Source organism: Falco peregrinus, chromosome 1 (assembly GCF_023634155.1).
Source record: "Falco peregrinus isolate bFalPer1 chromosome 1, bFalPer1.pri, whole genome shotgun sequence".
Taxonomy (NCBI): domain Eukaryota; kingdom Metazoa; phylum Chordata; class Aves; order Falconiformes; family Falconidae; genus Falco; species Falco peregrinus.
The window spans coordinates 961,867-977,929 of record NC_073721.1 but is presented as its reverse complement, the minus strand read 5'-3'; the positions used below and the strand labels follow the sequence as shown (position 1 = coordinate 977,929).

Here is a 16,063-nt window from a genome sequence, read left to right as displayed (position 1 = left end):
CACTCACAGACGGCACGGGAGCCAGCAAGGGCTCACGCTGGAGGGGGCACGGGAGGGCCAGTCATCCAGCCCCTCGGTGTGATGCAGAGGTGTTCATCAGCTGTAGGTAAAATGCCCGGGGGCTTTGTTGTCCTGTTCTTTGCATCCAGGGTCTTTAATAGGCAGAAGGGGCTCCGTGCTAGTCAGGTTGGGCAAGAGGAACCAGCCTGACTCTTCCCTGTCCCGAGTGATGGTGACCTGGTGTGTGAGCTGCTCCGAAGAGCAACTGTAACGGAGCAAATGTGTGGCTCTTGCTCGGTGCCGAGTGCTGGGCACTACATGGGCACACAGGTGGCTGCAACCTTCGGTGTCCCATTTAACTCACTCTCAATGTAAAGATCTTTTCCTGCCTTGCACCAAATTTGATCCAAACACCAGCAGTGCTTACAAAACGGGTGGTAAACAGCTACATTAAGCCTTGGTGAGTACGAATTTCATGGGCATGTTTGGGCAGACAATCGTCTGCATTTGGCTGAGTTTCCAACAGGGAAACAGCTGAAGGTGCCCTGGCCCTGGCTGCAGCGGGGATGCTGCAGGAGGCGGCCCGTGACTGGAGCTCTCCCTGGGCTGGGGCTCTGTGTGCTCTGCGGCTGTACCCAGCAGCTCCTGGGGTCAACCCCCCACTCCGTGCCAGCTGCAGAGTCTGCAGGGAGAATGGGAACTGGTCCTGCAGCACCTCCCCTCTGTTGTAGCATCCTTGAAAGCTTCTGTCTTAAACTCAGCTTCTCTTTGCCTTCGCTGACTCCTGACCCTGCCCCCCCTCACGGCATCCTTGGCCGTTATAAATGGCATGTGCAACATGTCCCACGTGCCCAGAGCCATCAGCTTGGCCTCTCACTGCTCGTTGCTGCTGGGGATTGCTTTCCACTAGTGAAGCAAAGCACGCTGCAATGCAAAGCTTTAAACCCAGGTTGAGAGAATGCTTGGAGCTGCAGTGAACCAACTGCTGCTCCAGAGCAAGAAGTGGTTTCTGCTGCGTACGTGGAGAGCCCTGGGTGCCAGCTTGATGGGGCTTCAGAAAATACTGAGGTCTGTAATAGTTATTTCATGGCTTCCTTTAAATGTTTGGTGAGCTTTTAATACCACAACTTCACTGAACGTATTTTTTGCGCAAAGCGCAAAGCAAAGCCCCCAGCGTGGCCTGCACTGCCACTGCCAGCGTGAGCTTGCCAGGCCTTGGCAGCCCTGGGCCAGACCGGACTGCTCGGCTGTGGGTCGGGCTGCTGCCCCCGCACGCTGCGCTTGCCGAAGCTTGGTGCAACCCCAGCAGCACCCGTGTGCTCAGGGAATATTTCACCTTCCTGACCTCTGTTTTGTGTGGGCCGCCTTTCCACAGCGAGACCCCCCGCTGCCCCTTTCCCAGGTCCTGTGGCCACGAGGGCTGGTGGCAGCGGAGGTGACAGGAGCCAGGGCTCAGCGCGTCAGGGACTCGGCCAAGCTCCTGCCCGGGTGAGCTGGAGCAGCGGCTCTGTGGTGCCCTCGGCGTCGGAGGGCGATGGAGCTTCCAGGCCCCTGAAAGCTCTGGTGAACTGAGGCGCCGAAAGCCACGAGCTCCATCGCTCACCTCCCGCCAGCGCTTGTCGCCCGCAGCCCTCAGGACACGGAGCTTCCCGGCCGTGGCCGTCCTGGAGGAGCGACGCTGTGCGCAGCCCAGGCTTCCCCCCTGTCCCCCACCTGTCCCTCAGGCCAGGACCCTGCCCAGCCCCCCGGCTAAGCCCCGGGGCCGGGGGAGGCACAGCGAGCAGCACCGCAGCCTTGGGCCGCAGCTGTGCTGAGGCTGGTTACGAGGGATACTCATTGTCTCACTCAAAAGAAATAAAGCTCTTCGGGCTGGAAGTGTGCTGTACTTAAAATACTACTTATTTATGCTGTCACCATTTCATTTTTTTTTTTAAGAAAATAAATTTAATTGCAAAATTGACTGAATTTTCCATTTCCTCTGGTGTGAATATCGAAGAGCTTAAAGTCTTCAGTGCAAATTTTGTCAAAATCTAGCGTGTTAAGGCAGTTCTGGGCTATTTCTTTTAATATTAATATTTATTTCAGATTACTTGTCCACTGGTTGCAAGGCTTTAGAGAAGCTTGTGTGCTTTAAAGCTGTTTTAAAAAGTTCCTAACTGTGACATTTGTATGAGGCATCTGTTACAGAGATCCATATTGAAAACCCCTTGGCAAAGGGCCAACGTTTGATGGTATAAAACTGATGCAGCTCTGTAAGAATGCCTTGGGCAGTAATGGGATAATGATGTCAAGTATTTTGCTAGTTTAAAGGCACCATGATGACTACAGTCTTTTGGGGTTGTTGGTTTGGGCTTTTTTAATTAACTTTGCTTCTTTCAATCATGTTAAAAAAAATTTTTTCGTATACACCAATTCAGCTTGGATCAGGGCAGCCTCTGATTTTGTCCTTATTTAGCAGTACTGTTGCCTTCTGTGCTTGAAATGGCACCTGTGAAAATGGGGTTAGCAGGCACCTTGTACAGGATATTCGCACAGCTTGGGGTGTGTTTTGTTTCCCATGGGGGTAAATCACTTGTCCTTGCTCACACAAATTTTATCGCATACCTTTTACAAAATAAGTTGCTGCTGTAGAAAAAGACCCTGACAGTCTGATGATTCTTTTAGATCTTTCACACATTGATGTTTCTGAAATGGGTAATCACCACCTTGGGCACATCAGGTAAATGTGGTGGATCATGGGTTGAATATGATGATCCTAAAACTGTGGGTAAAGAGTGTAATAATGGCTGTGATACTTGTGTAAGTCAGCGCCCCAGTACTTCAGTACAGTATTAGCATCCCTGAGTACACCTTGCTGATTAAATTCTTGATGAGATAGTGAATCATGGTCCAGATTATCTACAAAACTCGTATCTGTGCTTATTGCCTTCAACTTTCCGTAATAACTGAAGATGGACAAACTAGCCCCGCTGGATAGCTGTAGGGGAAGCAGCACACCCCTGCATGTGCACACTGAAAAAGCTGCTGAAACTATCTTCATCCACTGCAAGATCAAGGACATGGGATCAGATCCTCAGAGATAATTATGCATGTAATTCTAATTAAAATCAATGTAAATTAAGAATGAGTAAGAATGACATCTGTAACTACCTCTAAAACCATCACTCGTTCCTTGTGCCTAAGCTGGAAAAAAGAAGCCAGCCGTCTGCACAGAGAGACCGAGATGCCTTTTCTGATGCTTTTTCTGCCGCCGTCCGGCCCGTGTGGCCCATGTGCTGTTTGCTTCCACTCACGCCAGGTAGCCACAATTCTAGTGAGGGGTCAATGATGGGCCGGGGGCCCGGGCTGCAGCGGCATCGTGAAGGCTGACACATGCACCAGTGTGCCACGCAGGTGTGATCCCAAGGGATGGGGGAGCTGATGGAATGGTAGGAATTAAAAAAAAGGACACTGTAACATAAACCACTTCTCATTTCAAATCAAAGTGGCGATGTAAATCAGAAATGTTTTCTCAGCAGCTGTGACAGATACTAGATAGGCCACTTTTCAAGGTGCTGGTAATGGTAAATACGCAAATAACATAATTTAAATACACAAAGCATTTTTTTCATTTTCCTACTACAATCTGTGAGAAGTTACACAGGAAATGACAGCGTAACGAGAAGGCTGACGTGGGCAGGACGTGGGTGGGTGCTGCAGTTTGCTGCCAGGACGATGCTCTGCCTGCTGCTGAGCTCACCTGCGCTCTCCGCTTCAGGCTCCAGCCTCGGACAGAAAATTTCCAGTTGCTGCAAGAATGTGAGCCTGCTTTGCTTTTTCAGGGGGGGAATTCTGTTCCTGTCCACACAGGATTTCCTTGCTTCTGTGTTATAAAAAGGGAGAACAATGAACCAATGTCGTTCCTTCAGTCACAGTAAGGCAAGTCCGTAACTACACTTGGCATCACACCACGGGGGCACTCCAGCGCGTACCGCTGCAGTGTGGTTCCGAGGCACCTCTAACAGCATCCGTGGGTCTTTCATTTTAAAACACCCATCATCACAGAATACGAACTGGGAAAATTCCAGTGCAGTTTCTGTCTCTCCACTTTCAGTGAAAACAAGAAATACTTAACACAAATGAGAAAGGAAAAACAGGAAGGACCTTGGAAAAGTGAAAGATGGATGGGAGCTCACAGAACACCCTGCTCTACCTGCTGTACTGCAAGGAACTTTGGGTGTGAGCTGCTCAGTAAATTGCTGGGGTTTTAGCAGTATTTCTAAGAAATATTTTATATAAATTTGGATGCAATGGTATAAAACCCCCCACCCTCTTGTTTTTCCAAAGGAGGAGAAGCAGTTACCCAATAGTTAATTCTGATACCAATGTTTTTAATACTACTATGGTGCAATGTTGAGATTCAACTCCAATTGCAAGCGAACTGAAAAACACTGTGTCTGGTTTCACATATTTTACCAATGTACACAAATACCTTAAGGATGAGGGTTAAGAGGACCAGACTCTGTCCAGTAGCACCCAGCAACAGGACAGGATATGGGAAATACTATTCAGAAATTAAAGCAAGCCTAAAAATCCACTTTTCATTGCACATAAACATGCAGTAAAAAACCCAAACAGATCCTGGTCCTCCCGTAAAAGGTATGCGATAAAACTCGTGTGAGCAAGGACAAGTGATTTACCCCCATGGGAAACAAAACACACCCCAAGCTGTGCGAATATCCTGTACAAGGTGCCTGCTAACCCCATTTTCACAGGTGCCATTTCAAGCACAGAAGGCAACAGTACTGCTAAATAAGGACAAAAATAAAGTAGAAAGCAAATTTATTTTTAAATGATGGTGACAGTACAAACTAGAAACCGTTTTTGCAAGTTCAGCAAGTTTCTGTTTACTGAGTGACTTCTACTGACAGCTTAGCCATATTCAAATTTAACAATAAGCAATGAAGCTTCTTCTACAGAAATTAAATTTGTTAAGTTATGCAAGTAAACAGCGTGAAACACTTGTTGAAAGGCAAAGAGCCTTGTCAGCCACTTTCACCTCAACAACTATTAAAGAAAAAGGAACGAGAAAACTCGGAGTCCACAAGGAACCTTTTTATTTAAATATATAAAATATTTTGGCATACATTCATTTTCTTCTCATTAAATAGGGTAAAATCACTGAATGAAAAGGCATTCCATTAGTAAAAACAAATAAGCAAGCAACCCTTTTTAAAATCTATACAAGGATGAGGCAAATAAGATGCAAATATATTATTTCACAGATAAAGACTGAGAAGCAATAGTCTGCAAGTAGATACAACAGCAGGAACGTCTATTAATTGGGGAATTAAATGTCTTTGCAAAAGAAGCTATTTCTTAGGCACTAAAGTCCAAATTTTAATTGAGGCTGTTGTGCATCACTCTTTGAGCTAGTAAAAACTGATAGAAGTTTTACTCATACTCTTAATTTCTTCCAGCTGATGGCATCTATCAACATTAACATTGCACATCTCTCCCAAAAGTGAGAGAGCGCCAAGCAAAATCCACATACGGAACAAACTGTCCCAAGTGAGGTAAAAGCTTCTCTGAATTCCTGTATATGATACGTAAGGCCACACATTGTTTTGGGCTAATCCCTTAGTGTCATGACTAGCAGCAGCAGTGACAAATATTCACATCTATGAAGTACAAAGAGCAGTTTAGATGAATACCTAGCTGAATCACAAGTGCTATATTAAAGCTAGGACTGGTTTTAAACATCAAGTTCTCCTAACTTTCAAAGATACTTCACTACAAAGCAATATAACAGATGTTAATGCATCTGAAACATGCTGTATGAATTGATCCAGAAGACAATATATGGTAACATTAGCTTTAGTGTCTCTTCCCATTTTTATTAAACTACGAACACAACATTTACACAACAAGTACATGCTGATCACGCAGTCGTGGCTAGCTTAGATGTTTCTGCTCTTCACCTCCTGTATTCCCGGGTATCTTCTTTGCTTTGAAACTAAGATTTCAGGTGACTTTAAAACGTACTGCTTGAAGCTGTGGTTGTAAGGCGTCTTCCAATGTAAATCCTAAGGATCAAGAACATTAGTCAGAGAGGGCTGTGTTTCATTTCAAACAGAACGTGCAGCATGTAAGGAACACTTATTCTCATCAGGTTACTACTTATGTACTTTCCAGGAGGAAGAGCAGCAGTGGCAGCTGTAATTTAGCAGGCAAATCAAGTGACTACTATGAAACACTCTCCCGTTGCTAGTGACTTTGTGCATACCCTTGTCTAGTAATGCTCCCCAAGTTCTAAGACTGAAATATTCTGTGTACGCTGTTCAGCTTCAGGAATGCCAGTCAGAGGAAAGTGCGGGGTTAGCAAGAACACACTGCTGCTTCAGGAAGTCTCCAAGGCAGATGCCTTACTACCTTTTTCCTTTTGTTATCTTAAGTTTTTCTATTTAAGAAATACATCTGACACTTGTAAACCTCTCATTTTACTATCACCTTTCATGTACTTCTTACTATTTTTCTGGTCATTGTTTCCCAGCTTGGTGTACCTTCACAGATGCCCTATGTCATGTCTTCTATTCATTGACTTCTTTCAGCTTCAAGAAATTATTATTTTGATGTGTAACTATTTTGCTGATACTACATTAAGCACTTTCTGAATATGTGACTGTTACTTACCCTTTATGGAACTAGAATGATGCAAGTTTACAGCAGCGGTGGAAGTGGCCAGGAAGGAATTAAGTACTTACACCACCAAACTTGAGTTTATTTTGAAAGGAAAATTCACTGTGCTTTTACCCTATCTTGTGCAGTTACCAATTTTAATTTTTGAAGTTAAATTAGTTTCATGTTACTTCCACAGTATTACGTAGCTGAGATCTTGTTTTTGTAAATACCCTGTGCCTGCATCCACACAAAATTATGCATGCTACGGGGACCACAGAAGATCTGAGCTGTCCCTCCTTCCAGTTACTGTAGCTGTGCAGAGTCCTCCCATTGCCCTCAGTCTCTTGCATCCCTTTGCTACTAACTTTCATAGCCTTGGTAAGGTTCAGGATTTATGCAAGGGAGTGAGCAGAGAAAGAGCAGCACCAGAGCTAATGGCAGGTTCCTTGCAAAACAGGAACCTCCTCAGAACTCGTCTGACTTCTCCCCAAACCCGCAGTGTGGTACAGCATACGCTGATGGAGAGCGGCCAGATGTGCCTGGATTCCCAGCATTCTTTACCAATAACAAGAAACTGGCCATACTTAAGTGTAGGCAAACTTTGACCTGACTAAAAGGCATTTAATCTCCTCCCTTTAGTCTGTGTCCAGTAGCTGTTTTTAAAGAAGTATCATCTAACCCCTAAATCACTGAAAGAAAACAGATTTCTGTTTTGTTTGGTGTCCCCTGTCCCTCCCAAGTGTGTATAGAATTTTGAAATATATTAAATAATATATTTTACCTTTGCAACTAGTTGTGATATTAGAAGGCATATCTCCAATGGAACCACATAGTGTGCAAGTATAACTATAGTTCATGTTTTATATATATATATAAAAAAATATCTGAATTTCACTCCTACTTAATTATTTTGAAAAATTCTCATTGAGCGAGAAAAACAGAAAAAGAAAACTTGATACATTCAGCAATACCACAGATAAACAAGTAGAAAGCATTTGCTGAATAACCACCTGTCCCCCCTTCTATGGATAAAAGCGTTATTGCTCATCTTTTAGACAGGGGGAACTGGGAGTAAGCAATAGGCCTCAGAGAAAACAGGTTAAAAAAATATCTATAATTTTTTTAAAAAATAAATTAATAAAATTGAAACTTACCCTAACCCAATGGCAAGCAAATGAGAAAGAAGCAAAGATGGAAGAAAAACCTTCAAAAATTCTGCTGAGAATATCCCCCCTTTCTTCATTACACTGGTATTTCTCATGCTGAGAGTAGCTGTGCGCCTGGGATGTTTAAAAAGGAATTCCCTAGTTTTGAGGAAGAAAACACAATCACAGCATTAACAGATACCTATTTAGACCTGCAGAAGTAAAAACTGCATCCAGGTTCATCCAGAAGCACTCACTTTGGCGGGATGTTCTCTGGCCTGCTGGACCAATCCCATATCCAATCTGCATTCTTCTTCAGGAGCCTTTCTACTTCTTTCCTCCTTTCAAGAAAATCTTCTTCAGACTAAAACAAAGAGCCATCATCAAACAGTACTCAGAACTTCCATAGGTAGGAAGTTAGTAGTGCAAAACAAAGTTCCTGTTCTGCATCTAAGACCATATGCTACACTGCCTCTGATGCTCGTCTTTCCCTATCTCTTCCCACATCACTTTATCAAAGTATTTAGATCCTGGATATACATGGAGAAGAGGGAGATCTGTCTTCAGGGCATGATGTGAATGAAAAAGACCATATCCCATTATTTGCTTAAGTGAAGACCACACTGGAAATAAAATGCCACAGTACTGCATTTAATCCTTACATATCGGATCTGAAAATATCTCCACACATCTGACTGACATTTGGCAGAAGAACCTTTCTGCCTGCATTCAACACGGGACGGATGTCATACTTACCTGAAAATCCTTGATCAAGCTAATACAAGCCAAGTGAAACTAACTGTAGCCTCCTAAGGCTACCCGGGGCTTTGGGGCCAGTACCTGGGAGTACAGGCAAAATGAGCCCACGTCTATCTGCACACAGCTGCGTAGAAAAACACACACACACAGTGGACTTGTTTTCAAGTGACTTACAGCATAAATGCTGAATAAGAATATTGTTTCTTGTTTAATACATGTGCATTAAATGGAGCCAAGGTCTTGTAATAGAAACAGTACCTGATCATAGAATTAAAATAGCTATATATGCACACATGCACACTTAAGAATGGAAATAAAACTGCCCAGGTAACTTTAATTCTCATGCTTTTCTAACTTTTGATTATTCTCAAAGTCTAAATAATGATCTTTAAACATATGAACAGTTTTCTGGAAATATAAAATTAATTTCCAGTAACATTTAGCTAACCTAAAGGTGTAATTCATTCAGATAGATTCCCACTGGAGTTGTAGAGATGATGGGGAGAAATTCACATAAAGGAAGAGACAATGGCACCAAGCACATTTCACATGATTTTGAGAACTGATTAAATCTATGTATTATTGATACAGCTGTGTAACTTAGAAACCATACAAAGCTGAAAGCCCACAAGGTTAAATACTGTACAAACAACAAACACATGGACTTTGTTTTAAAAAGTTCATACCACTAGGTAGAAAAAGCTAACTCATGAACTGACACAGACAACCGAGGAAATCACAAAGACCCTGAGATGACAATACCCAGCATACACTCAGCTACAGATGATAAACACTAGTAATTGAGAAAGGGAGGTGATGGAAGAAATAGCTTTTTTTTTTCTTTTTCCAAGTAAAATGCAAGAGTCCCAAGTTCTTACTGGAATTAAAGAAATAACACTGCACAATGCAGCATGAGTAACTTAGTGCTGGTAACTTTTGCCAGTTTATCATACATTGCTATTTCTTTTCATGCCAAGGCTCCAAGCAAAATATAACCTTGATTTCTAATTGCTAACTACTAGCCCTGTAAGAATTAGTCACAGGCACAGAATATATTTCAATTTAACAAAAAAACCCAGTATCTCTTTGTATGTAAACAGTGCAGGGAGAATGATTTACACAAAATAATACAGCAAGTCTTCGGAAGAGCAGAGAAATTTATCTGCTTTCAATACTTCACTCCTCAAAATGTTTTCCAAGTAAATCCTTTCCTATCAAAGCTAATTAATTACAGTGAAGAGTTAATATTTTAGCATGTCTTCATGCAATAAGCTATATATTGATAAAACATGGTTAATATAACTTTTCCCCCATTCTTTTCTCAAATGTATTTACTGATTTTCTTTGCACACAAACAATTTAAAAAATTTTAAAAAATCAGTTATTTCTATTTTCAAAGCAGTGTGTAGAAATCTTAAGTACTAGTTCTTAAAATGAATTGGAATCATAAAGCTATGCAGGTGCTTTGAAAGTGTATGTTACTGGCTGTCACATTTAAGTGACTCCAGAAATTCTTGCTGCTGTCAAATTCATTTTTTAAATTCACTGGTGGCAGTGCATCTAAATCAAATTTCATTGTAGGGGATGCATGAAATGTACCAAGTTGACAGTCAAAGGGGATAGAGGAAACTTCTGCATGGTAAGTTGTCCACAGAACATTAATGCTCACCTATATAACCCTGCATATATCCACCCTATTGATGGGTTTCCTACACACCTTAAGATAAAATCCAGTTGTTTCAATCTGTTAGACTTCAATCTCAATTAAGCTATTGAGGAGAGTAACACCTACTTCAGTGGGCAAATGAAACCATGATAGAGAACACATCTCAGGATCACCAGAAGCTGGAGGCTTAGCAAGGTGCTGACTCCAGCTCTCTTGAATTCTAGACTAGTAGTCATCTTCTGGATTTTTTTTTTTTCTTCCTAAAAGCTATTTGTAGGCTCTGAAGGTTGGCCTTTTCAACCTGTGGCTGGAAAGAGGCTTTTGAGGACCCAGCCATTTTAAGACAATACATTAGGGCACTGAAATCCATCTGAAAAATCTCAAGTTACAGATTAAAAAATAAATGCCTACAAGTCAAATACACAAAGCCTGATTCTGCAAAGATTATTCCAAGTTACTCAAGTCTCTACATCAGCAGCTTCACTTATTTCCTAATGCTGGTTTCCAAACAACAAGTAAGAAATTCTCTCTCCCAAAGCAAAGATGACATTTTTACCTGAAAGCTATTCTTTTCTCCACTGCTGTGGCTCTCTATTTCCAAGGCTCTGTGACTGTCCTGAGGTGTCTGGGAACGAGGAGGGCTTGATAAAAAGAGAAGTGCAAGTAAGAAAGAACTCATTACATTTTTCATGACGTTTATGGTATGCACTAAAAGCTAGTCAACAAAGCTTATATGCACAGTTCTCACAGAGAGCTATAGCACCCTGACCATAACTTAAGAGATAAATCTGTCAACCAGTGACATAATGCAGCCATCATATTCAATTCATCTTTGATTTTGTAACAATCTGTCAAGAAATGCGCTGCACAGAACTGTTTTTCAGCAGTGCTGAGATATGCCTGCGAGGCTGTATGATTTGGCCCATGTTACTTGCTAAATAACAATGGGCAGCAAGTGATAAACAGAAGTGGGGTTTGGTTTGAATGTAAACTAGCCAGATAGAACTACGAAATTCTGCATCCTACTGTCTATTTTGAGCCCTGTAGCTCCTTTTTTAAACAAATTTTAGGCTGCAGACTTCACAGCCCATCAAAATCAAAAAAGTGAATTAATAACACTGAGTGACAATTTGCATCAAACATTAAGTTGTTTTGTTGTGTTATACTCCATGTTATATGAAATCCGTTATGTTTTGTAAACTAGATACAGGACAATTCTTTAGCAACTACCTAAGAACTATCAACTGATGTAGCTCATTACAAAACACAAGCTGCTTTTTATCACCTTTCCCTGACATTCCTGTTCCAGGCAGCAGCATTGGCAGCACTATATGCTCTTAAGACCAGCAATGACACTGCTTGCACAAGGACTGACCCCTTAGAATGACAGCTACACGCAGCTCTCGAGTGTTTTATTTACTAGAACAAGACTGCTGCCTGCACACAAGCAGCGCACCCACAGCAGGTTCAGCTGCTGCAGCAGGACACACCAAAACCCCAGGATGGCATCTTCATGAGATGCGAGAAGCCTTCTAGAGTCCCCTTCCTCTGTAACTTCTTTCTCATTTCAGAACCAGCTTCTACCCAGGCATTACTCCAGGATTTAAGTATCAATCTTTTAAATCTGAAATTCCAGTCCCTTCCTCTCTGCATCTGTGTATATGTACATGCATGTGCACATATGTAAGCACTTCTGGTTTTGTCTTTGCCTCCTGTGCATAAAAATGGCTCTAACAGTGACCTTCTCTTTGCTTACAATAAAGCATCCTGCTTACCTGTCGCAATGTGAACTTTCTCTTGAACTGCTTCTTCCAGATTCATGTTGAGCATCAAGGAGTATTTTCTCCATGTCACCATTGTGAATGGAAATAGAGGCTGGTACTTGCTCTTGACTCGTCAGAGTGCCAGTGCTTCCACTGCCGTTTCCATTACTGCTGAAGTGGAGTTCCACCCAGGAACCTGCTTGGCATAATTGCAAACAGAAACAGAATAAACCAAGTGGTTTTGCATAAAAGGCATGTAAAATATGAAACTATTGACCCTCCCAAGTGTGACATTACAGTAGGACATGTAGAAGTACCATCGCTAACATCTCAACTAATAAACATGATGAAATGCCAAAAGGCAGGGGCGCTTTTGTTGGTGAGCTGGGAAGTCTCACAGAATTGAAATGAAGCCGGTCAGTACATTGCATCTCTTTCTGCAGCTGAAGATCTTTTATTTTGGGATACGTTTAATTTTTAATTGTTCAACATAGGTGACAGCCAAATAAAATAATCTCAGGGACTTTCTCTGCCAAAGTTTATTTATTCATTTACTGAAAATATTTTAGTATTTAAAAGAATCAAAATGTGTTTTGCTTGGCCTTTTGTCAGTAAGCATTTTTAGGTGTTACTGTTAAGCAATAGAGGATATGTGGCAACAACTAGATCATGTGTTTGCTACTTGCAGTATATTTAACACAGACAGTCACGTGCTGCTTTGTTTTTTTTAAGAGTGTGCTAAATAACAGCCCTCTTCTGGGCTAGCAGGAACCAATGCAAAAAAGGACCTGCATCTGTTGTCTCATTTATAAATCAGCTCAAGGGACAAATAATATCTGAATTATAAAAACATCAGTGGAATTTGCCTATGTAACTTGTTTATGCGTGTAAACAACAGCAGAAACAGACAGATGTATTGTGTCCATCCTAGAACCGTTCACAGGAAACATGAACAGTAAGTACAGGAGCAAGAGGGCAGGTGACACTCCCTGAATTCTGGTGAGCACCGCAGAAAGGGTGTCAAAGGCATAAGCAAGGAAAGGGAGAAACACAGACAGTGGGGTTTGGACCCTTCCTGTATTTGAGGCAGGGAGGCTGGAGCAGAGCTCAGAATGTAAGCCTTGTTAAAGGGAACAGCTGAAGGAATAAAAACAGTTTTAAAGGTATGCAGAAGAGGTGAAGCCAATGCAGAGATCTAGCATGAAACAGAAACATCAAATGAAGATACTCTCATCGTAAAGAGACTGAAGGTTCACGACTTAAATCAAAACCTTCATTAACAGCATTAGTATCTTTCTTCTAAAAAGCCAGACGACCACAAAATCTTTTCAGTGAAATGTACTGGGTCTCCAAGTTTTGAGAAAACATTTGTCTGGATAGCTGCTTTTCTTCACAACTGTTTTGTTGATTTGGTTTGTGTTCTTTTTTCCCCCTCCATGTGACCATATGTGGTATGTGTTTATACAAACTTTTCCCTACTCTTTCCCCCAAAACTTACGAAAGCTCAAGTTGTTACCGAAGAATGATCACAACCACTGAAGTTTAAATTAAGATAGCGCCCAGCTTTGGCTCCAGCTACCTTGAGAGTACCAGCTAGCTCCTAGGCTACCTCTCTTCCCTCCTCAGCTTCTGGTCCTCTACTTATAAAAGCAGAATGACTCCGTGCTGTGTGGACTGCACTACAATGATTTGGTCATAAGCTATTTTCTCCCGTAGAGATGCATACTATTCGAGGCACACTCGTATTTCAACAATCATCAGCCCCACAGGCAAACACAACTGCTTCATACTGCGAACTAACACTTATCTACTGAAATCTTACGGATACAGCACAGCAAATGCATGCTAAAACATGGGGATCAAGATTATAACAGTGGGACCACAGTACATGTTTTACACATTGCCCCCCCCTTTTAGACACTGTTGAGAGTAAGGTTGTGCTAGTGCGGAAGGAATGTGCTGTGATATTACCATTTAAATACAGCCTGTATTTTTATGAAGTTGGAAATACAAACAAAGAAAAGCATGCGTAACGTGGCAATGCAAACTGAACAGACCGAGTCATGGGGAAGGATTTTGAAGAGAATGATATTCCAGTCCAGGATACATACTGTGGAAGTACAGATTAGCATTCAAAGAAAAGTATTCCATCGGCTCTGGAAATCTTAATTTCTTAATATATGCTTTCAAAAGTGGAAACAAAAAAGCAGAATTCCACAGAAAGATGAGAATGTCTCCTTAGATTGCTAAAATCATCATATAAATCGCACAATCTGAAATGCCGCTGCACACAGGTGTTTCACTTGCCAGGTAAATTTGCTTCTGACTTTTGCTAAATGCATGATATACGCAACTGACCCTGATGTCTCCTCAAAGGCATATCCCAAACTGTCCGTAGGTGGTTTCCTCTGACAAGTAAGGACTGTACTTACCACAGTGCACACATCTCACGACAATCTACGGTGACCTAGCCATACTTGCTAGTTCAGCTACGCAAAAGCGGTATCGTAGCTTTTTTAGACCTGACCTGTTCTTCCACCCGAGTCTTCATTTCCCTGCACTACCAGGGAGCTGCGTGGCCGGTTTACCGAGCTATCGTTGCCAGGCTAACGGCAGGGACCCCACCACACACACAGGCTGACCAGGCACCGGGACTGCAGCACGTCGGGTCTCGCTCGGCAACTGAGCGTCCCCCGGGCCGGGCCCTGGCACGCCCGGGAGCGAGCCCCGCCGTGCCGCTCACACACACGAAGGCAGGCGCGCTGCCACCGCCGCCAAGGCTGCCCGTGCGCCCGGGGGGAGGCCGCGCCCGGGCAGCGAGGTGACACCCGACCGCCACGAAGCGCCCGTGCCCGGCAGCGGCGCCTGAAGCACCGCCCGGCCTCCAGGCAGGCCCGGGGCGGCGGCGGTACGACCGGCCGCCTCAGGGCCGCGCCGCGCCTGAGGGCCGCGCTGCCCGCTAGGCTCTGGGGGCGGGAGGGAGGGAGAAGGCCCCGGACGCCGCCCCAGACGGCGCCAGACCCAGCCTGCCCTGCAAGCGACCGCCAGCCCTTACCCTGCAAGTTCTCCTCCTGCGGGCTGAGTCGCGACATGGCGCGACCTCCACTCTTCCTGCCGCCGCGGCAGAGCGACAAGCCAGGCCCGACCGCTGCGGCCGCCTCCGGCCACCAACTGACGGACCAGCCGCCCTCCCGCGCGCCCAGCCGCTCTGTCGTCAGCGGCTGCCCCGCTCGCATTGGCCGCCGCCGCGGGGCGGGGCGCTCGGGGCGGAGCCCGGAGGGCCGCGCGCCTGCGCCCGCTCCCTCGGGCCGCCATGACGGCGGGGGCGGAGCGGCGGGGCGGGCCGGGCCGGGCCGGGCCGGGCCGGGGCACCGTCCACGCCGCCCGGAGGAGACGGAGGGGCCCGTGCGGGCCTCCCACCGCAGCCGCGGGAGCGCGGCCTGAGAACAGGGGAGCTCCTCAGGGAATCCCTCGCTTTCCCGCGCCGTACGTGACCGCCCGCGGCTGGAACTGGCGGTTCTCGCAGAGTTCCCCGGGGAGACATAAGTCCGCGCTTGAATTTCAAAGGAAACCACATGTGATTGCCAAAGCTCAAGTGCTGGCCTCTAAACCAGCCTGACACCTCTCACACTAACGGCACAGGGCCTTGAAACAGACGGTAATTAATTCCTGCGCATTTTTATTGTTGACTAAGGCTATAATGCCATCTGAGTAGACAGCAGGGCCTTTCCATATAGGAAACCACTTAGTAAAGGCTCGTGTTGCCATTTGAAAGCAGATAATGAATTATTGCTGGGAATTTATAAAGACATACATAGATTTTTACTTTATTTAGCCAAAGAATGGGTGAACTGTTGCTTACTTAACCAGAGGATGCAGGCATTTTCTCTAGCCTGATACTGTTTTAATTTGTCCCTCTCTGCAGTAGACAATCTCAAAGCCCAAGTAAAATACATCTGGTAACTTTTCAGTGAGCTACTATAATAGCAAGGAGTGTTAACCTACGGCCTTCCCACAAAGATACTGTCAGGATTTTATTAATATGTGCATTATGCTCAGTACAGCCAATG

At 44.2% G+C, this 16,063-nt stretch overlaps 1 protein-coding gene across 2 annotated transcripts; it reads right to left on the bottom strand.

The window, feature by feature from the left end:
• Positions 1–4,804: 4,804 nt before the first annotated feature.
• On the bottom strand, positions 4,805–15,250 carry BNIP3 (BCL2 interacting protein 3). 2 transcript variants are annotated; one of them, XM_055818180.1, is made up of 6 exons: positions 15,049–15,250; positions 12,006–12,189; positions 10,787–10,871; positions 8,063–8,169; positions 7,815–7,964; positions 4,805–6,065 (listed from the first exon to the last, which is right to left on the bottom strand). In XM_055818180.1, the coding sequence occupies exons 1-6, from the start codon at positions 15,227–15,229 to the stop codon at positions 6,014–6,016; spliced, it is 759 nt and encodes a 252-aa protein (XP_055674155.1). In that variant the 5' UTR covers positions 15,230–15,250; the 3' UTR covers positions 4,805–6,013. The 2 variants fall into 2 exon arrangements, with proteins under 2 accessions (XP_055674155.1, XP_055674159.1); XM_055818184.1 differs by lacking the exon at positions 7,815–7,964.
• Positions 15,251–16,063: the final 813 nt, after the last annotated feature.

Excerpts from the sequence above, each read along its gene's own strand:
- BNIP3 (XM_055818180.1), bottom strand. The coding sequence starts at position 15,229 with ATGCGAGCGGGGCAGCCGCTGACGACAGAGCGGCTGGGCGCGCGGGAG. Across the intron at positions 10,872-12,005 it reads GAAAGTTCACATTGCGACAG|CCCTCCTCGTTCCCAGACAC; the intron begins GTAAGCAGGATG and ends CTTTTTATCAAG. Across the intron at positions 6,066-7,814 it reads TTGCTTGCCATTGGGTTAGG|GATTTACATTGGAAGACGCC; the intron begins GTAAGTTTCAAT and ends CTTGATCCTTAG.